A 24,100-nucleotide genomic window follows, 5' to 3' on the forward strand; every position below is an offset into this window, starting at 1 on the left:
GGGGGGTTGAGAACCCCTGATAAGAGTAATCAAATCTTCAGCCATTTTGAGCATCTGCTTTTTAGGCATGGGGCCTTGAGAGGGGCCCTGTGGAGCTTGTCTTTTAGAATGCATGGCTGCTTTAGATTTAGTGTAAGCCTTAATGGAAAAAGAAGAAGAAGGCCTGAAGACACCTTGAGAGGTGGTAGGCCTGTCTGAACTCCCGCCAAAAGTGACTTCGGTATCTGTAGTCGGGGTGTGGGCCGAAGAGCCTGCGACCTCGGGCACAGAAGACACCGCTAATGAAGTGTCATCGGTAGTCAGGGGCTGCGTAGGCGCCTCGCTGAGAACCGGAGCACATGTAGTCGGCTTTAGCGTGGTGTCGGTAGAAGTCGCGGACCTCATATGTCGGTCCTTATCTTTACGTCGTTTACTCAAAATTGGAGTCGGAGTATCCGACGACATGTTGTAATTAAACTTTTTGCCAAAATAGTGATGTGTGAACTCCGCCCGACGCTTAATAGTGCGTCTGTTGAATGTAGCACAAAAACGACAGGCCGAGACGTCGTGGTCTGGGCCTAAGCAAGGTATACAGAGGGAATGGAAATCCTTATGCGGTATTTGCTTCCCACATGAAATGCAATTATTAACTTTGTCTGACATCGGTCTGAGGCAAGAAAAGTTTCCCCAATGGGGTACTTAGCTTTCTAGAAGTCTTCGGTTGAAAAATATTCTTAATCTCTAATCTCAGGAGCTGGCCGACCGGCACTTGCGAACTGCTTCTGCTTCGGGCACCGCCGCGGTTTCGGCCGAAACCGCGGACCGCGAGTGTCAGTCCTTTTCTTTGCATTTTTTGGATATTTGTGTAGTCGGAGGATCCGACGGCATAATATAAGCAAAATCAGAGCCGAAAAACTGTTCAGCAAACTCCGACCGACGTCTAAGTGTCCGTCGGTTAAAAGAAGCACAGGCTAGACAAGCTGCTACGTCGTGGTCTGGGCCTAAACAAGGTAAGCAGTAAGAGTGGAAATCTTTATGAGGTATTTGTTTCCCACAAGTTAAACAGTTATTCACTTTTTCTGACATCGGCTGAGGCAAGAAAGAGTCCCCAACGGGGTACTTAGCTTTTTAGAAGTCTTCAAAGTAGTATTCGGTAGTAGTAATCTCTGGATCTGACCGACCGGCACTTGCGAACAGCTTCTGCTTCGGCGCCACGGCAAGAAAGACTGAGGAAAATGGCGTCGGCTGATGCCTTTATACCCGAAGAACTGCAGCTATGACGTCGGGTGAAGTGCGACACCAGCCGAAGCCAGACCCAAACTTTGGAATCCGGCCGACCGAAGGGCTGCCTGACGACAGGACAACCCATTTGTAAGGACTGCAGATGCATCCTTGAAGGACATCCAATCTGTTATGACTGCAGCTGTATGCACGATGAACATCGGGCAAGAGGAAGAAGTGTGATGGCGGCCGCCATGAGCCCTAATACTTTCAGGACATACCTGGCCTGAATTCTGTCGCTCTGAAGCAGAACATGGACATGATTTTGGATATCTAAAATCCTTTGATCTGTTAGCTTTGCTGAAAGCTGCACGGTGTCCAAGTTGGCGCCTATAAAGGTAATAGATTGAGAAGGCGACAAGGCAGACTTTTCGAAATTTATAGAGATTCCTAGCCCTCTGCAAATGTGGATGGTGTAATCTCTGGACTGAAGAAGTTGATGCCTGGTGGTGGCGGTGAGGAGCCAGTCGTCTAGATATGGAAACACCTGGAATCCTTGACGCCTCAGGTGAGCCGTAACCGCTGCCATACATTTGGTGAACACTCTGGGGGCTGTAGTGAGACCAAAGGGCAGGGCTCTGAATTGGTAGTGACTGGCCCCCAGCCGGAAGAGTACAGTTTTGTACCTACCATAAATGTAGATGTCCGATAGATATGCAACTGCAGTCATAACATATGGGGTTGTCCTGCCTCAGGCAGCCCTCGGTCGGCCGGATTACAAAGTCTGGGTCCGACGTCGGCTGATGTCGCATTTCTCTCCGACGTCAGAGCGGCTGGAGTACATAAGCATCAGCCGACGCCATTTTCTTCAGTGTTTCTTGCCCCAGATGCCAGGTGCCCTCCAAGGAAGGCTGTAATCAAATTGGAAGACAAAAACAGTATTCCAGACAAATAAATGAGCAATAAACAGATACACCATAACAGATATCCCCAGCTAAGAGAAACAGGGATAGGAGTGGACCCTAGGCATAGAGGGGTATGGAGGGAGGGAAAATAGGACTGCAGTTGCATATCTATCGGACATCTACATTTATGGTAGGTACAAAACTGTACTATGTCCTTCAAGAATGCAACTGCAGTCATAACATATGGGTAGAATACCATAGCTTAGCTGGGGGTGGAGGAATGCTCTAGGAAAAAGATGGAGTGGCAATCAAACCCTGCAGGACTACTGAAGCAAAGCCTGCTCTGGATCTGGAGTATAGAGGGAGATTGTAGTGTTTGGAGAATGTATGCATGGAGCTCCATGTAGCAGCTTCTAGAATGTCCTTAGTAGGCACCCCTCTTAAGAATGCTGTAGAGGTGGCTGTAGCTCTGGTGGAATGTGGTCTGACATTGGCTGGAACAGTCTTTCCATGAAAGGAATAACAGAATCTGATGCAATGTCCAATCCATTTTGAAATAGTCCGTTTTGAAATTGCTTTTCCTTGGACTGCAGGGGCGTAAGCTACAAAAAGTTGTTCAGACTTCCTACTGGTCTTGGCTCTGTCCAGGTAGTATCGAAGTTGTCTGTGAATGTCCAATGTATGTTAACAGTCTTTCCCCCCTTATTCTCAGGATTGGGGAAGAAAGCAGGCAGATGAATTGCTTGATTTAAAGAAACCCTAGATACCACCTTTGGCATAAAAGTAGGGTTGGTCCTTAATGAAACCCTGTCTCTGTGGAAAATTATGAACGGTGGTATTGCCATTAGGGTCTGTAGTTCTGAAACCCTTCTTGCTGAGGTAATTGCCAACAGGAAAGCTGTCTTCCATGAGAAATTGCAAGTCAACAGAAGCTGCTGGCTTAAATGGAGGTAGAATCAGTTTTTCTAGTACAAAATTGAGGTCCCAGGCTGGCACTGGAGCCTTTCTTGGTGGCTTAATGTTCTTGATTCCCATGAGGAATTGCCTTAGCAAAGGATGTGAAAAGACAGGCGGATCAGTGTTATATCTAGCTGAAATAGCTGATGCATGTATCTTTATGGAAGAATATGAGAGTCCATTCTTTAGCATATCTGCCAAATATTCCAGGATGAGTGGGATGTTCAATAATGATGCATCATGTCCCTTGCTGGTATTCCAAATGCTGAATCTCTTCCATTTTGCTAAGTAAACCTTTCTGGTGGATGGTCTTCGAGCCTCTGTTAATATCCGCTGAACTTCCTTGGAGAGAGATAGGTTGAGATTATTCATGGGATTCCAGGCTGTTAGCTGCAGTGTCTGAAGGTTTGGATGCACTGTTTTGAAGTTGTGTTGAGTCAAAAGTAGAGGCCATTGGGGAAGGGCCCACTTCTTGGTGTGACATATGCTCCGTAGTAGTGGATACCAGTGTTGTCTTGGCCAGTCTGGAGCTATTAGGATCCCCTTGGGTCTCTCTGCTTTGATCTTTAGTAATACTGAGGTCATCAGTGGCAGAGGTGGGAATGCATAGATTTTTAGGAAGTTCCAGTTGAATGAGAGAGCATCTATTTGCCAAGCTTGTGGATGGTATGTCCTTGAGCAGAATTTTTGTAGATGATGGTTGAGGTGAGAGGCAAATAGGTCTACTTCTGGCCTGCCTCATGTCGAAGTGAGCTGTGTGAAGATCTTCGGATGTAACCTCCACTCGTGTGGATCTGTGAAATTCCTGCTTAGGCTGTCCGCCAGCACATTGTCCTTGCCTGGAACAAACTGGGATTGTAACTGAATGTTTAGGCTCAGTGATTTTTCCCAAAGATGCATTGTCAGTCTGCAAAGGGGGTAAGAATGGGTGCCCCCTTGCTTGTTTATATACCACATCACAGTGGTCTGTCCGTATCAGTAAATGGCCTTGCTGAAGTTGGTGTTGAAAGGCCTCGATGGCATGCATTACTGCCAGCATTTCCTTTTGGTTTATATGCAGATGTGCTTCCTTTGGAGACCATTGTCCTTGTATACACCTGCCTTCCATGTGCGCCCCCCATCCAAGGTCTGAGGCGTCTGTGGTCAAAGTCTGTGTTATCTGTGGTTTTTTGAATGACATACCTGTGTTTGCCTGGCTTACCGAGGCCCACCATAGGAATTCCTTTTGTAGGCATGGAATGAGCGGTATGGTCGTCTCTAAGTTGTTGCTGTGCTGAGACCATAGGCTTTTTAGGTACCATTGAAGCTTTCTCATGTGTAGCCTTGCTAATGGAACCAGGAGAATGCAGGATGCCATATAACCCAGGGCCTGTAGGAATCTCCTTGCAGTCATCTGGGTCAGTTTTGCCAAACCTTTGAAATAATGAGTTAACTTCTCTTGCTTGTCTTCTGTTAGGTAAGCCATTTGAGAGGCTGTGTCTAATTTGGCTCCTAAGAAGATTATTTTCTGGGATGGCTGAAGTCTTGACTTTTGGAAGTTGACTGTGTATCCCAGAGCTTGAAGTAATCGTATGACATAGTCCAAGTTTTTTGTCAACATCAATTTGTCGTCCGCTTGTATGAGGCAGTTGTCCAGGTACGGGTAAATTTGGATCCCCTGGAGCCTGCAATGAGCAATTACTGAAGCCAGGCATTTTGTGAATACTCTGGGCGCAGTAGATAAGCCAAATGGCAATGCTGAGAATTGATAATGCTCTGGCCCTGCAAGAAATCTGAGGTATCTTCTGCAGCTGTGTCTGATAGGGACATGCAGGTATGCCTCCTTGAGGTCCAGAGTAATCAGCCAAGACCCCTTGCCCAGCATGGGAAGGAGTTGCTGTAGAGTCAGCATTTTGAACTTTGGTACTATGAGAAAGGTATTTAATGCGGACAAATCCAGTATTGGTCTCCATTGAGATTCTTTTCTTGGAACAAGGAACAGTCTTGAGTAAAACCCCTGGCCTTGTTCTTGTTGTGGAACTCTTTCTATTGCTTTCATCCGAGCCAGCAGAGAGATTTGCTTGATAGCCACTGCCCTCTGGTTTTGTGGTAGGTTTGGTATGCCTTGTTTTCTTGGTAAGGTATGAAAATGGAACCTGTAACCTCGGTCTATAATGTCCAAAATCCATTTGTCCTTTGTCAATCTGTGCCAATTGTCTGCAAGCAGAGATAATTTTCCGCCCAAGGGAGGTTCTATTTGTTCCTTGGTAGGCGGAAGTAGAGGAAAGTCATTGAGGTTGTGGCTGTGGGGCAGGTGAAACCCCTGTGTCACTTCTTTGGTTTGCTGGCTGCCACTGTCGTCCCCTGTAAGGACCTCTGTATTGCCCTCTTCCTCGGCCACGTATGTTTTTACCCCTTTGAAATTTTTCAGGATTAGGAAAGGACCAGTTTTTTGAAGGCCAATTCCTACTGAATCTGGGGGGTTGAACCTGGAGGAAATCTTTCACCGTCTGAACTGATTTTGCTTTTTCCTCGATGGACTTTAACACATCCTTAGCATTAGCACCAAAAAGCTTGTTCTTTTCCAAAGGTGCATCCAGAAGTTTTACCTTTACATGATCTGGTAGAGGTTGATCTTTTAACCATGCATGTCTACGAATGACTGCCCCTGTCATAGCTGCCCTACATGAAGCTTCCAGTGCATCATATCCACACTGCAGGAAGTGATTGCTTACTTGCTGAGAGTTATGTACAGCTTCCTGCAAAGACTTCCTGTCTAAAGGATCAGGAGAGGCCAATGTTTTCTGCAAATCTTCTAACAGGAAATCCTGATATTGTAACATATGAAAAAGGCAATTCAAAGCTCTCATAGATAAAGTAGTGGAAGTGTAGACCTTTTTCCCCCATCTCTCTAATGACCTTGCTTCCCTGTTGGAGGGCAAAGGATTTTTAGAGGTGGAAGCTGAAACACCTTTAGGTCCCTGAGAAATAGTTTCCAAATCAGCAGTATGGGCCCTGAATAAATGGGAATGTGTTTCTGGGACCCTGTAATACCTGTCTGGCTTGGCTGGAGCAGGAGGAAGAGAATCAGGGGTAACACTAGAGTCAGAATATAAATCATCCAAAACATCAAGCACAGGAGGAATAGCTAAGGGCCTGTGCTGGGGCTTTTTAAGGAAAGTTCAAGGCTTTCTGGAATCAGAATATTCCTGGCCTTGCCACTTGCAATGTTCCCTCATGGTATGCAGAACTTCCCCAAAAGAAATATCCTCAGGAGGGGATGGAATCCTCTGCATCCAAGTCCTCATAGGTCTGGAAGAGCTCTTCCTGGCCATCGGAGTGGACAGAGTCCTCAGAATCTTCATCTGAAGGAATAGGGTCAGTGGGTTCAACCCAGGGCCTTTTATCAGAAGGAGGCTGGGATCCTCTCTCAGGATGGGCCTGTGAACCTCTAATCATAGAAATTAAGTCAGCAGCCATAGTCATGATTTGTGTCTCTGGAGTAGGCTGAGGTAAGGCTTTAGCAGTAAGATGCTTGGTCTTGCTGGCTGCCTTAGCCCTAGTGTAGGCCTTAATAGACATGGCCATAGGAGGCCTGGCAGCTCCACGTGCAGGAGTGACCTTATCTACAGCAATGGTCTCGGGCATTTCCTCGGTTTCGGTATCCGGAGGAAAATCAATAACTGGCGGAGTGATATCCTGAATCGGAGTCGTCGGTAATGCAGTGTCTACGGTTCGGAGCGGTGGAATAACCGTCTCAGGGGGAACCGGAGCACTCGCGGTAGGTTTTGGCGTGGAGTCGGTGGTAGACGCGGGCCGAGGATGTCGGTCCCGGTCTTTTCGTTTCTTGGGAGTTTGCGATGTCGGAAGTTCCGACGGCATTGTATAAGCAAATTTTTCGCCGAAAAAATCTTCAGCGAACTCCGCCCGGCGCCTGAGAGTGCGCTTGTTGAAGCGAGCACAGGCTACACAGGCCGAGACGTCGTGGTCTGGACCAAGACAAGGAAGACAGTAAGAGTGGAAATCCTTATGAGGTATTTGTTTACCACAAGAAAGACAATTGTTAACTTTTTCAGTAATTTCTGACATCGGCTGAGGCAAGAAAAGGTCCCCAACGGGGTACATAGCTTTTTTGATGACTTCGGAATCGAAGAATACAGGAGCTGACCGACCGGCACTTGCGAACTGCTTCTGCTTCGGGCACCGCGCGGCAAGAAAGACTGAAGAAAATGGCGTCGGCTGATGCTTATGTACTCCAGCCGCTCTGACGTCGGAGAGAAATGCGACATCAGCCGACGTCGGACCCAGACTTTGGAATCCGGCCGACCGAGGGCTGCCTGAGGCAGGACAACCCCATATGTTTTGACTGCAGTTGCATTCTTGAAGGACATCGGAGAAACCTCCTGGAGCGCCTGTGAATTTTGATGTGATAGTATGCGTCCTGAAGGTCCACAGAGCACATCCAATTGTCCTTGCCCAGAAAGGGTAGAATGGACTGTAGCGTGACCATCCGGAATCTTGTCTTTTTTACAAACTTGTTTAGTTTGCTGAGATCTAATATTGGTCTCCAGTCCCCTGTTTTTTTTTGGTACCAAAAAAAACTTTGAGTAGACTCCGGATCCTATTTGGTCTGCTGGGACTAGCTGGATGGCCCTTTTTGCTAGTAGTTTTGAAATTTCTAGCACTGCTTGTTGCCTTAGACTGGGTGGAATGTCTGGAAGGGATCCCTTTTGTTGAGTTGGGGTTTGGATAAAGGGAATTTTGTAACCCTCGGATATAACTGACTGTACCCATTTGTCTAAAGTAAGAGAGAACCAGGCTTTTGGGTACAGCGATAATCTTCCCCCGACTGCCTCCGAAGGTGGACAGTAGGGCAACATCTCAGGGATGTTGGAAGGGTTTGTCAGAGAGAGACTCTCTGTTACCCTGATTCTGTGGACCCCCTCTGCCTCTTGGGCAGCGTCTGTTGTTGTTACCCCCTCTGCCTCTGGGGGTAAACTGACCTCTTGCATCAGGCGTGACTCCTTGCGATTTGCGGAACCACATTTTTCCACCCTTTTGACCCTTAGGATATGGTCTGGAACGGGTGGAGAAACTGTCTCCTACGGCAGAAAGAGTCTTGCCATCTTGCTCGCATCTGGTCAAGGTGTCTTTCACTTGAGGGCTGAACAACGTCGAACCATCAAAGGGGGAGTTAGTGAAGGACGCCTTGAAGGGGTCTGCAAAATTACAAAGCCGCATCCAGGCGTGACGCCTTAAAGCCACACCTGTGCCTGCAGCCCTACTCGCTCCATCAGCTGCATAGGAAATGAGCCGCATGGAGGAGTTAACAATGGAGTTTAGGGTTCCCAGCTGCGAGTTGATTTTCTCTTGGGACCCAGCAGCTGACTGATCCTGTAAAACTTCACCCAACTCTTTGAGAACATCTCTCTGAAGGCAGGTGAAGTGACACAAGTAATTCAGCGACCGCATGGCAAAGGTCGCTGAAGAAAACATCCGCTTGCCGTACCTATCCATAGTCCTAGAATCTTTGTTAGGAGGATGGATAGGTACAGAAGGATCGGCTAGTTCCTTCTTGGTGGCTGCAGCCACCACCATGGCATCAACCGGGACACCTTTTGTTAGAAATTGCCTATCCGCTGGAGCCGTAATAAATTTAGAAGGCCTCCGTGGGGTGGGTTCCACCGAATCCGGGGCCGTCCACGCCTTCCGTGCCACCACGTCCATAAGGAGGTCGAAAGGCGGAGACACCCAGGAGGTGGAGGGTCGAGAACCAAACGCCTCCAGGTAAACCGACTCGTCCTCAGAAGGATTAAGGGAAGACCAGTTCCCCCCTCTGTTTCAGGATTTCAAGGATGTCTGAGAAGGAGACATCCTCAGAGGGGGACCTTGGGGATCCTTCCAACTCATCCAAGTCGGTATCGGATGTAATGGACTCAGGGGAGTCCACATGCTTCCTCTTACATGTCCTCTTGCACAGAGGTTCACCTGAAGGGTCAGGAGAAGCCTCGGAAGAGGAAGATATTCCCAGTGGGAAAACCTGAGGCATTGGGTCTCTGGGTCCAGGAGCAAGAGAGTGGGAAGAGACGTCAGCAGGCACTGTAGTGGGAGGAGCTAATGGAGCTGACTGTTGACCGTGCCCTGGGGCTAGTACAATCCTCATCACCTTGAAGGCTCCCCTATCAGATAGGCCTGAGGGCTCCCGCTCCGAAGAGGTAGGAACCCCAGGCCGCACTGACAGGGTCGGCTCCGAAGCCGATGTCGGGACCGAGCTCATCAGCGCCGACGCTCCGACAGGCAGAACGGGGTCGGACAAGGGTCCGATGCCACTCGCCCCCTCGGAGCCGGCGAGAGAGACCAGGCGCCCGGATCTCTCCAATAAAGGTATCAAGGAGGAGATCGGAGCAGAAGACGACAGAGCCTAAGGGGGAGGTATCGGCTCCGACGCCACAACAGTCACGGCTCCGAGGAGCTCCGGCTCCGAACTCTGAGGGAGAATCGAAGGAGGAATAGTAGGTAGAGTTGAAATAGCCACTGACTGATGAGACAGGCTATGAAGCATTTGGGCCAGTGCCTGAGACTTTAACCGTCTACTGATCACTCTCTCGAGGTCATGGTCGGAAAGCCTGGACGACCGAGAAGAACGGGTCCGAAGGCTCTGCTCCGAGAGCAAGGGCGACCCTGGAGCCGAATGGATAGACTCCAGAGATGGAGATCTGGATCTTTTTCTGGAGATGGATGGAGCCGAAGGAGCCAAAGATACGTCGGCTCCAGCCGGAGCCGACCGTGAAAGTAAAGGCTCAGCAGTATCGGTGCCGAGTGGAGCCGAAGTTGGAAGCTGCGGCACCGAAGCATCGGCTCCAGCCAGAGCCGATGTTGCCACAGATGATGAGCCAGCAGCCGAAGGCTTAGGACTCAGAGCCGACGGTTTTGCTGGCTTCGAGGGCTTCCCCGGCACGGACTTAGGCGGGGAGCCCTCGGGCTTTAATAAGCCCCTTAATATAATTTGTTCCTGCGCTCCTGCAGGACTCTTGGGCTGAATGCATGGCACACAGAACAAGAGTCCTGCAGGTGCAGGGGTCCCAGGCAGTAAACACAAGAAGTGTGACCGTCTGTCAGAGACATCTTCTGACAGCACGAATCACATTTCTTGAAGCCTGAGACCTTTGTGTCCTTCGACATAGTACTGTCGAAGAAAAGACACAAGTAAAAAAACACACACACACACCCAATCCAAGCAAACTAGTTAAACAGGGATACACAAGCGCACCACAGACACAGCAGAGAATCCCTGTCAGGAACTAGGAAAGGAGCAGGCCTAAGGCCTAAAGTAGGGGGAGGGATTAAAATGGATAAAAGGGGGAAAAAATTTAGCACTAACGGGAAAAGGGGTGTAGTATAACTGTTAGCTAACTAAACAAAGAAAGGGAGTGGGAAGGCTAAGTTTCAAAGGTGACTTTGAAGTAATGAAAATCCCAACACTTACCAAGAGCCGGTAAAACGCACCTCGTCAGCGAAGCGGCAAACGAGATCTACATAGTTATCGCCTAGCATCATGGGATATAGGGTTGCCTCGAGCCGGTAAAATTAGCTCTCGAGCTTTAGTAAGTGGCCGAGTCGGAGCCGAGGTTCGGCTCCGAACCCATCCAGCAAGAATGAAGGCGAGATTGACAACTTAACATCATACGTTACCAGATCATGTTAAGGTCAAATTATTGGATGCACCTTTGCAGCGGGATGTGCTGTTTGGAGTTAAGGCAGAGGAGGTATTAAAGAAAATGGAGGAAAAGGCAAAATCTATGCAAACGGTGAAAAATGTCTTACAGGTTCAGCCTCCTCGTTTTAGCAGAAATTGGCCAACAAAGAATTGGTCCTTTCCAGTCACGGACAGACCTCAAAGGGGCAGATACAGACGTCCAAGAGGTAGAGGTCAGACGCAAGGCCCTTACAGGCCTCGACAATGGGACACACCAGGCCAAAAAGAAGGGGAAGACAGGCCTCAACCTTATAAAAAAAAAACAGCCTCAATGACTTTCCACTACAGCTGCCAAACAGCTCTCTCTTGGCAGCCCCCTTAGGAGGAAAACTGGCACTTTTCTATCACAACTGGCATTGCATCACCAAAGACAAATGGGTTCTCAACACTGTATCTCAAGGTTACAGGTTCCATTTCCACACCTTTCTAAGGCTAAAAGGAATGCCAAATCTGCCACCAAATCAATCGGCAGAGGCTCAAAAACAAATTACAGCACTCATGGACATGAGAGCTATTCAAAAGTTACCACCACAGGAACAAGGACAAGGATTTTACTCGAGACTCTTTCTGGTTCCAGAAAGGACAAAGCCTGGAGACCCATTCTGGACCTTTCTACACTAAACACTTACCCGGATGTTCCGAAATTCAAGATGTTGACACTACAGCAGCTTCTTCCCATGCTGGGCAAGAAAGCTTGGCTCGTGACTTTGGACCTCAAAGAGGCATACCTGCATGTCCCATCAGACAAAACTGCAGAAGGTACCTCAGATTTCTTGCTGGTTCAATGTATTATCAATTCTCTGCACTGCCCTTTGGCTTATCTACTGTGCCCAGGGTCTTCACAAAGTGCCTGGCACCAGTAATTGCATTTTGCAGGCAAAAAGGAATTCAAATTTATCCATACCTGCATTTGGCGAATGTAAAAAAGTTATTAAGTTGCCTGGGGCACACAGTAAATGAAAAGAAATCAAAACTAGTGCCCTGACAACAGATAATATTCCTGGGTGCCAGCTTGAACACAACGGCCCAGATGGCTTATCTCACACCAGACAAGCATGGACAACTGACTCAATATTTTCAATTAATGGCAACAAAGACCCAACTCCCTGCAAGAAAAATTCTGCAGGCCTTGGGCTACATGGCATCTTGCATACTACTAATTCCATATGTCAGACTGCATATGAGGAAACTACAATGGTACCTAAAGAGTGGTCTCAACACTGTCAAAGTTTGGAAACAGTTATACCACTAATTCCTTGCCTACAACAGGAGTTTTGATGGTGAGCACAAGCTTGTCACCTCAACAAGGGACAGCCTTTCACTCAACCCACAGACAGGCAGACACTGACAACAGATGCGTCGGATTACGCCTGGGGAGCACACATGGCAGGAAAATGTATCCAGGGCGAGTGGCCCACAGAGCAAAGACATCTCCACATCAATCAAAAAGAGATGCTAGCTGTACAAAATGCTATTATATCTTTCAAAGACCTACTGCATCCAGGACAATTACTATTAAAGACAAACAACACCAAAGTTATGTGGTACATAAACAAGCAAGGGGGCACACACTCCTACCTCCTCTGCAGACAAGCCATGACCTTGTGGAACACAGCTCTAAACTACCAAGTTCATCTACAAGCACAATTCCTGCCAGGAGAGAAAAACACACTGGCAGACGACCTAAGCAGAAACATTATGAACCCACACGAATGGGAACTGAACACACAAACATTCAGAATGATAACACAAAAATGGTGGAGCCCGGACATAGATCTGTTTGCTACCCCAAAGAACTGCCAATTACAGAAATTCTGCACAAGGAGCTACAATCCACAAGCATGGAAAGTGGATGCCCTCTCATTCAGCTGGAAAAAACTACAAGTATACGCTTTTCCCCCCTTTACCTCTCCTTCCAAAGGTACTCAAAAGCCAGGCAGGAGGAGCCAAAAATTATCCTGATTGCACCAGACTGGCCACGCCAGCACTGGTACCCACGCTTAAAGAACTTAACACAAGAACCACCCTGGATTTTACCACAAATTCCACAGTTGCTGACTCGGCACAACAATCAGATACTTCACAGCCAGCTAAAGACCTTAAATCTAGCTGCATGGAAAATTCCTTAGTCAAGCAAGCAATGCCTCTCTCCAAAGCTGTTATGGATGTCATTCTGGAGGCCAGAAGGCCTAGCACCAGGAAAGCATACTCGGACAAATGGAGGCGATTCTGTGCCTGGAACCAAGTGCACAGCCTTGACCCTCTAGTCCCAAACATTCCTCAGATACTGCAATACTTAACTGAGATGCTGGACAAGGGCCTCTCTTTTTCATCCATCAAGATCCACGCCTCAGCTATCTCGGCTCATTACAACACTGATCCACCAACTTTTTCTAATCCTTTGCTCAAACAATACCTCAGAGGGGCTAAAAACATAAGACCGCCCCGGAGAGCACAAACACCTACTTGGGACCTGAATTTTGTTTTGGAAAAATTAACGTTACCTCCTTTTGAGCCAGCTAACACAGCAGAATTAAAATACATCTCTTGGAAAACTGCTCTGCTACTGGCAATAACATCAGCACGAAGAGTTTCAGAATTACAGGCACTAATGGCAGTGGAACCCTTTCCTCATCTTCCACCAGGACAGGGTGTCTTTAAGAACCAACCCTACGTTTATGCCAAAGGTGGTATCAAGTGTGGCTCTAAACCAAACTATGCACCTGCCAACTTTTTATCCAAAACCACAGAACAAAGGGGAGAGACTACTACATTCTTTGGACATTCACAGACAGTTACGCTTCTACTTGGACAAAACCAAAGCTTTCAGAAAATCTGAACAATTATTGGTAGCATACGCTGCAGGAGCAAAGGGAAAAGCCATTTCAAAGCAGACAATTTCAAAATGGATAGGACACTGTATACGTTTCTGCTATACCCACCATGGGAAACATGTACCTAGCAGCATTAGATCTCACTCCACCAGGGCAACAGCCACTTCAACTGCTACCTCAGAGGAGTACCTACCAAGGATATTTTGGAAGCAGCAACAAGGAGTTCTGTGCATACCTTCACCAAACATGACCACTTGCCTTTATACTCCAAATCCAGAGCTGGCTTCGCCACTGCTGTACTGCAGGGCCTTATAGCCACCCCTAATGCCTTATAGATCCAGCCTCCCTACCTCAGCTTTGGGATTTCACCCAAGTGTAATGACTGCAGCAGTGTAACACGATGAACTTAGTACAGTTTTGTACCTACCATAAATGTAGATGTTCCGAGTGTAAACACTGCTGCAGTCCAGGTTACCCTCCCTCCTTCCCCTCTTACCTTCTGGTATTTATCTAGGGCATATATCCTTTATTAACCCAGCCACTGGGGATGCACAAGCCAGTGCATTTCTTTGTGCTGGTCCCAAGCCCGGATAAATGGGGAGGGTTGTGTCAGGAAAGGCATCCGGTGTAAAACCTCTGCCAAAAATTACTGATGCGGAGAACTTTTCATAATTACATACTGGATCGGTCGAGGCCCAGGTTAACAATGACCGCCACCAGTACTGTTAGCCAACAGGGTGCTGGCGGAAATTGGGCTACTGTTGGCAGAAGAAGAAGAGGAGGGGGAAGGCATGCCCGAAGGCAGGAAGAGAGGAGGAAGGTTAGGAGTGTAGTACTGAGGGTAGGAACTTTGAATGTTGGCAGTATGACTGGTACAGGGAGAGAGCTAGCTGATATGATGGAGAGAAGGAAGGTTGATATATTGTGCATGCAAGAGACCAGATGGAAGGGAAGTAAGGCCAAGTGTATAGGAGGTGGGTTCAAATTGTTCTATCATGGTGTGGATGGCAGAAGAAATGGGGTAGGGGTTATCCTAATGGAACAGTATGCCAAGAGTGTTTTGGAGGTGAAGAGAGTGTCTGATAGAGTGATATTTATGAAGCTTGAAATTGATGGTGTAATGATGAATGTTGTTAGTGCATATGCTCCACAAGTTGGGTGTGTGATGGATGAGAAAGAAAAATTTTGGAGTGAGTTGGATGAAGTGGTGGTGAGTGTACCCAAGGGTGAGAGACTAGTGATTGGAGTGGACTTCAATGGGCATGTTGGTGAAGTGAACAGAGGGGATGAGGAAGTGATGGGTAGGTATGGTGTTAAGGAGAGGAATGCAGAAGGTCAGATGATTGTGGATTTTGCGAAAAGGATGGACATGGCTGTGGTGAATACGTATTTTAAGAAGAGGGAGGAGCACAGGGTGACGTACAAGAGTGGAGGAAGATGCACACAGGTGGATTATATGCTATGTAGGAGGGCCAGTCTGAAGGAGATTAGAGACTGTAAGGTGGTGACTGGGGAAAGTGTAGTTAAGCAGCATAGAATGGTGGTCTGCCGGATGATGTTGGTGATCAAGAAGAGGAGGAGGAGTGTGAAAGCAGCGCCAAGGATTAAATGGTGGAAGTTAAAAAAGGGTGATTGTGAGGTGGAGTTCAGGGAAGAGTCAAAACAGGCACTGGGAGGCAATGAAGAGTTACCGAATAGCTGGGTAACTACAGCAGAGCTAGTAAGGGCGACTGCTAGGAAGATGCTTGGTGTGACATCTGGACAGAGGAAGGCGGACAAGGAGACATGGTGGTTGAATGAGGAAGCACAGGAGAGTATACAGAGGAAGAGGCTGGCGAAGAAGTGGGATTGTCAAAGAGATGAAGAAAGTAGACATGAGTATAAGGAGATGAGGCGCATGGCAAAGAGAGAAGTGGCTAAGGCTAAGGCATATAGAGAGTTGTATAAGAGACTGGACACTAAAGAGGGAGAAAAGGACCTGTACCGATTGGCTAGACAGAGCTGGGAAAGATGTGCAGCAGGTAAGGGTGATACAGGACAGTGAGGGAAACGTACTCGCAAGTGAGGAGAGTGTGTTGTGTAGATGGAAAGAGTACTTTGAACGGCTGATGAATGAAGAGAATGAGAGAGAGAAAGGGTTGAATGATGTGGGCATAGTGAATCAGGAAGTGAAGCAGATTAGCAAGGAGGACGTAAGGACAGCTATGAAGAAGATGAAAAATGGAAAGGCTGTTGGCCCAGATGACATACCAGTGGAAGCATGGAGGTGCTTAGGAGAAATGGCAGTGGAATTTTTAACCAGATTGTTTAATGAAATTTTGTAAAGTCAGAGGATGCCTGAGGAGTGGAGAAAAAGTGTTTTGGTACCTATCTTTAAGAATAAGGGTGATGTGCAGAGCTGCAGTAACTACAGAGGGATAAAACTGATCAGTCACAGCTTGAAGTTATGGGAAAGAGTAGTGGAAGCTAGGTTAAGAAGGGAGGTGATTATTAGTGATCAGCAGTATGGTTTCATGCCAGGAAAGAGCACTACAGATGCAATATTTGCTCTGAGAGTGTTGTTGGAGAAATACAGAGAAGGTCAGAAAGAGCTGCATTGTGTATTTGTGGACTTAGATAAAGCATATGACAGGGTGCCTAGAGAGGAGTTGTGGTATTGTATGAGGAAGTCGGGAGTGGCAGAGAAGTATGTAAGAGTGGTATAGGATATGTACAAGGGTAGTGTGACACTGGTGAGGACTGCGGTGGGAGTGACAGATACGTTTAAGGTGGAGGTGGGATTACATCAAGGATCAGCTTTGAGCCCTTTCTTATTTGCAGTGGTGATGAACAGGTTGACAGATGAGATTAGACAGGAGGCCCCGTGGACTATGATGTTTGCAGATGACATTGTGATATGTAGTGAGAGTAGGGAGCAGGTTGAGGAGACCCTGGAGAGGTGGATATATGCTTTAGAGAGAAGAGGAATGACGGTCAGCAGGGCTAAAACAGAATATATGTGTGTAAATGAGAGGGAGGGTAGAGGAATGGTGAGGATGCAGGGAGTAGAGTTGGTAAAAATGGATGAGTTTAAGTACTAGGGATCAACAGTTCAGAGTAATAGTGAGTGTGGAAGAGAGGTGAAGAAGAGAGTACAGGCAGGGTGGAGAAGAGTGTCAGGACTGATTTGTGACAGATGGGTACCAATAAGAGTGAAAGGGAAGGTCTACAAGACTGTAGTGAGACCAGCTATGTTATATGGGTTGGAGACGGTAGCACTGTAGAAAAGGCAGGAGTCAGAGCTGGATGCGGCAGAGTTAAAGATGTTAAGATTTGCACTGGGTGTGACTAGGATGGACAGGATTAGGAATCAGTATATTAGAGGGTCAGCTCAGGTTGGACAGTTTGGAGACAAAACAAGAGAGGCAAGATTGCGTTGGTTTGGACATGTGCTGAGGAGGGATGCTGGGTATATTGGGAAAAGGATGCTAAGGATGGAGCTGCCAGGTAAGAGGAAAAGAGGAAGGCCTAAGATGAGGTTTATGGATGTGGTGAGAGAGGACATGCAGGCGGTTGGTGTGAAAGAGCATGATGCAGAGGACAGGAAGAAATGGAAACAGATGATCCGCTGTGGTGACCCCTAATGGGAACAGCCAAAAGAAGATGATGATATATCCTTTAATACCTACGGGGAGTATTTGCTGGTAACTAAAAATGGTTGTTTGCTTCTCTTTTGTATTTTTTACTGGTAATTTGTATTGCCTACCTATTTGGGGGCACCTGACATCTGGGGCAAGAAAAACTGAAGAAAATGGCGTCGGCTGCATCTTATATACCCCTGTCGCACTGACGTCAGGGAGGAGGCGACAGCAACCGACGCCGGACCAAGACTTAGGAACTCTGGTCGACTGCAGGACCGCCTGACGGCAGGATAACCCAAGTGTAATGACTGCAGCAGTGTTTACACTCGAACATCTACATTTATGGTAGGTACAAAACTGTACTTTTCCTATAAGGTTGTGATTTGTCTTCTCCTCCTTTGGGGGCAGAAGCACTCCATTGTTTAGGTCTGTAGGAGCCTTGGGGCTGAGATCTACCTCTTGGGCGTCTGTATCTGTCTCTTTGTGGCCTGTCTGACCACTGGAAAGGACCAATTTTTTGAAGGCCAGTTTCTGCTAAATCTAGGTGGTTGAACCTGTACGAAATCTTTCACAGTTTGCATTGACTTTGCTTTATCCTCCATTTTCTTTAACACCTCTTCTGCCTTAACACCAATCAAAGAATCATGCTGTAGTGGAGCATCCAATAATTTTACTTTAACATGGTCAGGTAAACTTTGTTCTTTCAACCAAGCATGTCTTCGAATAACTGAGCCTGTAACAGCGGCTCTACAAGAAGCCTCTAATGAATCAAAACCACATTGCAGAGTATGCTTTCTCACTTGTTCAACTGCATGCAATAAATCCTGCATTTCTTTACTGTCAGGACTTTCTATATTTGTAACCATTTTCTGCTTTAACATTGACATGAGATACTGTTGATATTTAAGCATGTGAAACTGACAGTTTAAAGCTCTTACAGCTAAAGTAGCAGAAGTGTAAACTTTTTCCCCCCATCTGTCCAGAGCTCTGGAATCCCTATCTGAGGGGACAGGATTTTTGGCAGTGGAAGCTTTAACCCCTTTAGGACCCTGAGAAATTGTTTCTGGGTCTGCAGCGGGGTTTCTGTAAAGAAATTTGTGAGAGTCAGGGACCCTGTAGTACCTGTCTGGCTTAACTGGTGCAGGGGGTAAAGAATCTGGAGACAGACTGGATTCAGAAAAAACATCTACAATATCAAGCACAGGAGGGCTAGCCAGGGGCCTGTGCTGAGGCAATAAAAGGAAATCTCTGAGCCTTTTCTTGGATTCTGAGTAATCCTGGCTCTCCCAATGGAAATGCTCCCTCATGGTGTGCAGGGTTTCCCCAAAAAGAGTAATCCTCAGGCGGTGAGGCTGAAGAAATGGACTCTTCAGCATCAGAGTCCTCATAGGGAGGGAGAGAATAGCCCTGGTCAGAAGAAGAATCAGAGGAAATGGAAACCTGATCAGAGGAATCATAATCAGTGCCTTGCCTAGGCCTTTTGTCAGGAGGGGGATGGGAGCCCCTGATTAAAGTTATATGGTCTTCGGCCATTTTAAGCATCTGTTTCTTTGGCATGGATGACTGTTCTGGAGAATGCTGTATTGTTTCCTTGTCTTTAATGGTGTTTTTGACTTTGCCTTTGCTGCTGTAGTAGCTTTAATTGTAAGCTGTGAAGGTCTGAAAACACCCTCAGAAGCTGGTGCCTGCTCAACAGCTCCGGACCCATCTGAGGGTATAGCTTCCGTAGGCCCAATACATTGAGTTTCCACAGGCCTCGGTATCTCCACGTGGCTGTTGGTTATGGCCTGTGGCTCTGAGGTAGCAGGTGTCAGGGGCTGGGAAAGAGCCTCACTGAGAACAGGCGAACCGGCGACTGGCCTAGAAGAGGCTTTGTCGTCGGTTTTGGACCTCAGATGCATGTCTTTTTCTTTGTCTTTGCGTTTTTTATACATTCTGGTCATCGGTTGTTCCGACGGCATTATGTAATTAAATCTTCGTCCAAAATAATGCAAAGCAAAATCAAACTGACATTTAATAGTGCGTTTATTGAATCTAGCACAAAACCGACAACTAGTAACGTCGTGGTCAGGGCCTAGGCAAGGAATGCAGTAAGAGTGAAAGTCCTTATGAGGTATTTGCTTCCCACAAGAAATACAATTATTAACTTTTACTAACATCGGTCTGGAGCAAGAAAAAGTTTCCCCAACAGGGTACTTAGCTTTATTGAAGACTTCGGTTTTGAAATTCAATTTTGAAAATCTCAGGAGTCAGCCGACCGGCACTTGCGAACTGCTTTTGCTTCGGGCACCACGCGGCAAGAAAGACTGAAGAAAATGGAGTCGGTTGCAACTTTTATACCTCTGGCGCACTGACGTCAGGGAAGAGGCGACAGCAACCAACGCCGGACCAAGACTTTGGAACTTGGGCCGACTGCGGGTCGCCTGCCAGCAGGATAACCCAAGTGCAATGACTGCAACATTGAAACACGATGAACATCAATGAAGGGAAAGAGGAATGAGGTTGTGAGAAATGTGATAGTCAGATAGGTTCATGGCTTGTCAGGAAAGGGCTGCTTCTGACCAGGAGAAGCCTGAGCACTCTTAGGTGGAGGAGCCCTCCTACCAGTTTTCTTACTTTTAGAAAGAGGATGGGCATGTCTTTGAACAAAAACTGGTTTGGAAGGATAATTCCTCTGGAACTTAGGCAAAGGTGAAACCAAAAGATGTTTCAAGTCCTGTAACTCCTTGCCTTTCTCCTGCAAGGCCTTAAACAAATCATCTCCAGCAGAACCAAACAAACAATTGTTATCCAGGGGAGCACATCCATCAACTTACCTTTTATGTCATCTGGCAGGGGTTGAAGCCTTAGCCAGGAATACCTCCTCAAGAGAGATCCTGAAGCAGCAACCTTAGATGAAGCTTTTGCTGCATCATAACTGCACTTGAAAGAACAGCGAGCTACCTGAGAGGAAGCTCCTAGCAAACACAAAACTGAGGTTTTTGTCCGAGAATCTTGAAGGTTATAAATAGCATGAGTAGCCTGGAAAAGGAGAGAAAAAACATATGTAGTCATACGAGTTTGGTAATTACTAGCATGAAAGGCAGTTACATAAGTATAGACATTCTTTCACAGTCTCTTCACAATCCTGCTTTCCTTATCTGAGGGAAATAGTTTAATGGTGGGTAGTAATTTAGAAGGCTTATCTGAGCTGACAGAAACCAACGAGGGGTCAGCAGATGGGCACTTGGAAAGAAATTTACAATATTCAGGCACCTTGTAAAAAATGGTCAGGCGTCTTAGGAGCAGGGGTCTGAGAATCTTGTACCTGAGGTGCTGAAGAGAAAGCATTCTGTAAAGCAGGCAAAACTGGAGGAATAGCAGATGGTGAAGGAGACTCCATTTGTAGCAGCTCGTAACAGCTCTTTTGCACATCAGAAACTTGGGAGCAATCCCACATGAAATACTCCCTCATCTTAGCAACTGTATCCCCAAAAGTATCTCCTCAACAGGAGATTCCAGACTAATAGATTCCTCTTCAGGAAATGCATACTCTACAGGGGAAAGAACTGGGTGGAATAGGCCAAGCATTCCTCATCTGAAGAAACCTCATCAGATTAATCCTGGTCCCCAACTCTCTTTTGAGGGGCTGCTGCTCAAGGAGTGCCAGGGACAGAGACACCCAAAGAAGGCTTCAAAGCCATAAGGGCAATAAATAAGCCATGGGTAAAAATCTGCCACTCACTTTGAGGGCTCCTGGGTGAAAAAAATGTGCATTGTTTTTTTGCTTTTTTACACAGATGCCCACCTTATGAAATGTGGAAGGACCAGAAATCGACCTACACTCAACAGTCGTCAGAATCTTCTCCCTCACCAGAATTTGTGGAACCTCCACAGGCCCTTCTGAAATAATAATTCTTGGTTCCCCTTGACCATCCAAAATGGACGTCTGCAATGCCTCAGAGGATGTGCCTGTTGTCAGATCCATGGCAGCCTCTGAAACGGTTCCAGCCAAAGAATCCGACAGTAGAACTGGTCGAACCTCCGGGGTTTCATTAGTCTCAAGTGAACCGTCCAATGTAGGAGTTGCAGCGGAACAGTCCAACCTTGTTTTTTTGGCGAAGACTTAACATCAGGCCTAGAAATTGCCTCCACAGTGTCTTTCTCTAAAAGTTTGAGACACTGATTTTCCAAGTAAATAGCAAGACAGAAAAAGATAAAGTCTTCGGTAAAAAAGCCTGACAAATACTGCAAGTCTTGTGACATGAGTTGGCCCTAAGCAAAACAAGCACTGCTCGTGACTATCTTTATGTGAAACATGTCTTCCACACTGGCATTTGCCTTTTCTGGATGACATGTAAAAACCCCACAGCAAAAAGCAGCAAAGAAATAAGAAAAGAAAACCCCAATGAGGCACTTACCTGAACGGCTTGCTATACAAGCAAGCAACTCGGGCAAACAGAGAGACGATCGAAGATGACGTTCGGACTGGCTGGACGTCTGAGGATAGTAAGTCCGGTCGTCGCTTTTATACCCTACATATGCAAGAAGCATACCTGCAACGTACAGCAAACCTTAGGTAGTAAACGGCTTTGGTATACTGGGCGGATGTCGGGCTGCTCTTGGTGAGGAGTCCCTTATGCCAGGAATTCTGCAACAGTACAATAGAAAGACACCTGGGGATACTAGATAAAGGTGGCTGCTGTACCTGGTTCTTTGTTTTACAGGCATCCCCACATCAGGAGTAGAAAAGCCTATACTGTCACAGGGCTGTTAAGCCTAAGCCTGCTCCAACAGCAACCATGGCAAGGAAGCCAGACAGAAAAAAAAAAAGGAAGGAACAGTGCTAGCCACAGAGTGAGTACCAACAAAGTACATCTCTAGTCCTGTTGATCTTTGATGGCTCTTCCATTAAGCCAAACCAGCACAGCTACCACTATTAACTTATCTCAGACCCCAGGCTAGAAAGGAAAGAGCTGCCCAAGACGCTAAAGGTGTCTGGGTGACAGAGGATTGGACTATCAGATTATCCTCTGTTGTGGGAAAAGCCTTCCTCCAAACACAGAAGGCAGCAAATCCTGCCCAAACAGCACTTCCCTATCAAAGACACAAAGACAGTATCTAGCGAACAATAACCTAGTCCATTCCCAGATACCAGGGAAGGACTGACATTAGCAAAGAGATTCTGTCTAGGCAGATGCTAGAACCTGCTGCCTTTGAAATAGCATCCCGATTCCAAGAGAGCAGAGAATACGACAGGCCACAAGTACAGCCTAAAAAACATCAATAAGAAATCCTCTTGGTTCACAGATTCAATAAGAGTCTGAAGCATTCAAAGACGCAACTATGAAGGAAAGAATCCTGTGCAAGGTGACATAAGCAGTTGAGTTCCTTAAATTCTATTTAGGCAGAGGAATGTACCTTCTTACCACATCTGTCTGACCTTCACAGCCAGCCATAAGAAACAGAGTGTGGTTAATGGAACTGCTGGGGTCTTGCCAAGACCGTGTACAACACACACATATATGCATACATATTACATACATATACAACCATATATATCACTCACACAAATATTTTATTTATATATATACACACACACACACACTATGTGGAACCCAGTCAGATTATCGAATGTCTGGAAATTCGAAATCCATAAGGCCAAGACCATATGATCAAATTTTCAGAAGTTCGAATGTTTTCAATGGAGATCACAGTACAGCAAGGATTAGGAAATTTACCCTTTTCTTCACTATAGTGCGATCTCGGAGTTGGTATATTTCATTAGTAGGGGGGGTGTGGGGGGTGCAGGGTGGCTTGCCCCTGCAAAAATGTTAAAAATAAAGTTTTTGTTTTATATTTATTTTTATAACGTTCGAACTTCCAAACATTTGATGATACGGTCTCGGCCTTATGAATTTCAAATTTCCGAACGTTTGATAATCTGACAGGGATCCATATGACATATCTATATGTATCTATATCGATTTATATATAAATAAATAAATATATATATATATATATATATATATATATATATATATATATATATCACACACACACATTAACACCTTACTTTCTTAATATGGAGCCTAGCCTTACCTTCCAAGTGGCAGACTTGATGTTTACTGTCCGACCTCTGCTGGTCAGGGTACATTTCATTCTGAGGAAAAAACTACGCTCTGTACTTTGTCCTTTCCCCTTTTTCACGGGACCTAGAAGCAAGTTTATAAAATTAATGCAACTGCTTTTACCAAGTTCTGCCTTACATTGGAGAAAGAAGAGAAAGAAATCAACATAACTCCAAGTAAGTGCTTCTAACAGATAAATATTCATTAGCAAAAGATAACCAAATAATCACCTCTAGAAGAGTCAACACACATTAGTTAGACCATTTTTAAGGTATTAAGTACATCAACAAAAAGTAATACAGAGGCACAAATGTAAAAAAGAATTAGTGCAAGAAATGAATATTCTGGAAAACAGCAATGCAAAGCAGTAGAAGGTAAAAAGCAAGATATACAACACTACATAATGGCAAAGAAATTACAAATGGAAAGTACACAAACTAACAGGTATGCAATCATGACAGTACACCAGGCCTATTAAAAAGCTTTTGGGTGAAGGTAAAGTTGTCTATTGTGTCTGCTTAACTGTGAAGCTACTCAATGCAGCAGAGATGGCTTCCCTTCACCAAACATCTTCATTTTAACTACAACACGTTTACACTACAGCAGCATACATTTCCTGCGCCCCTTTCTTCCACTGAAAATAGGTTACTGTGGTAACAAAGTGGTAAGCTCCTACTCAGATTCTTCACTATCATCATCAAACCATGCCTCTGACTTTTTCACAAACTCCATTTCCCAA

The 24,100-nt window shown here is 46.2% G+C and overlaps 1 protein-coding gene across 1 annotated transcript in view; it reads right to left on the minus strand.

The window, feature by feature from the left end:
- HIF1A (hypoxia inducible factor 1 subunit alpha) overlaps positions 1-24,100 on the minus strand; it is a 1,533,321-nt gene that overhangs the window by 1,028,125 nt on the left and 481,096 nt on the right. The window contains exon 5 of the mRNA XM_044074492.1: positions 23,333-23,445. Within this exon, the coding sequence (XP_043930427.1) occupies positions 23,333-23,445 (113 nt within the window). The remainder of the gene's footprint in view (positions 1-23,332; positions 23,446-24,100) is intronic.

The sequence above is a fragment of the Protopterus annectens genome, chromosome 6.part0, assembly GCF_019279795.1.
Source record: "Protopterus annectens isolate FY-2018-M chromosome 6.part0, PAN1.0, whole genome shotgun sequence".
Taxonomy (NCBI): domain Eukaryota; kingdom Metazoa; phylum Chordata; order Ceratodontiformes; family Protopteridae; genus Protopterus; species Protopterus annectens.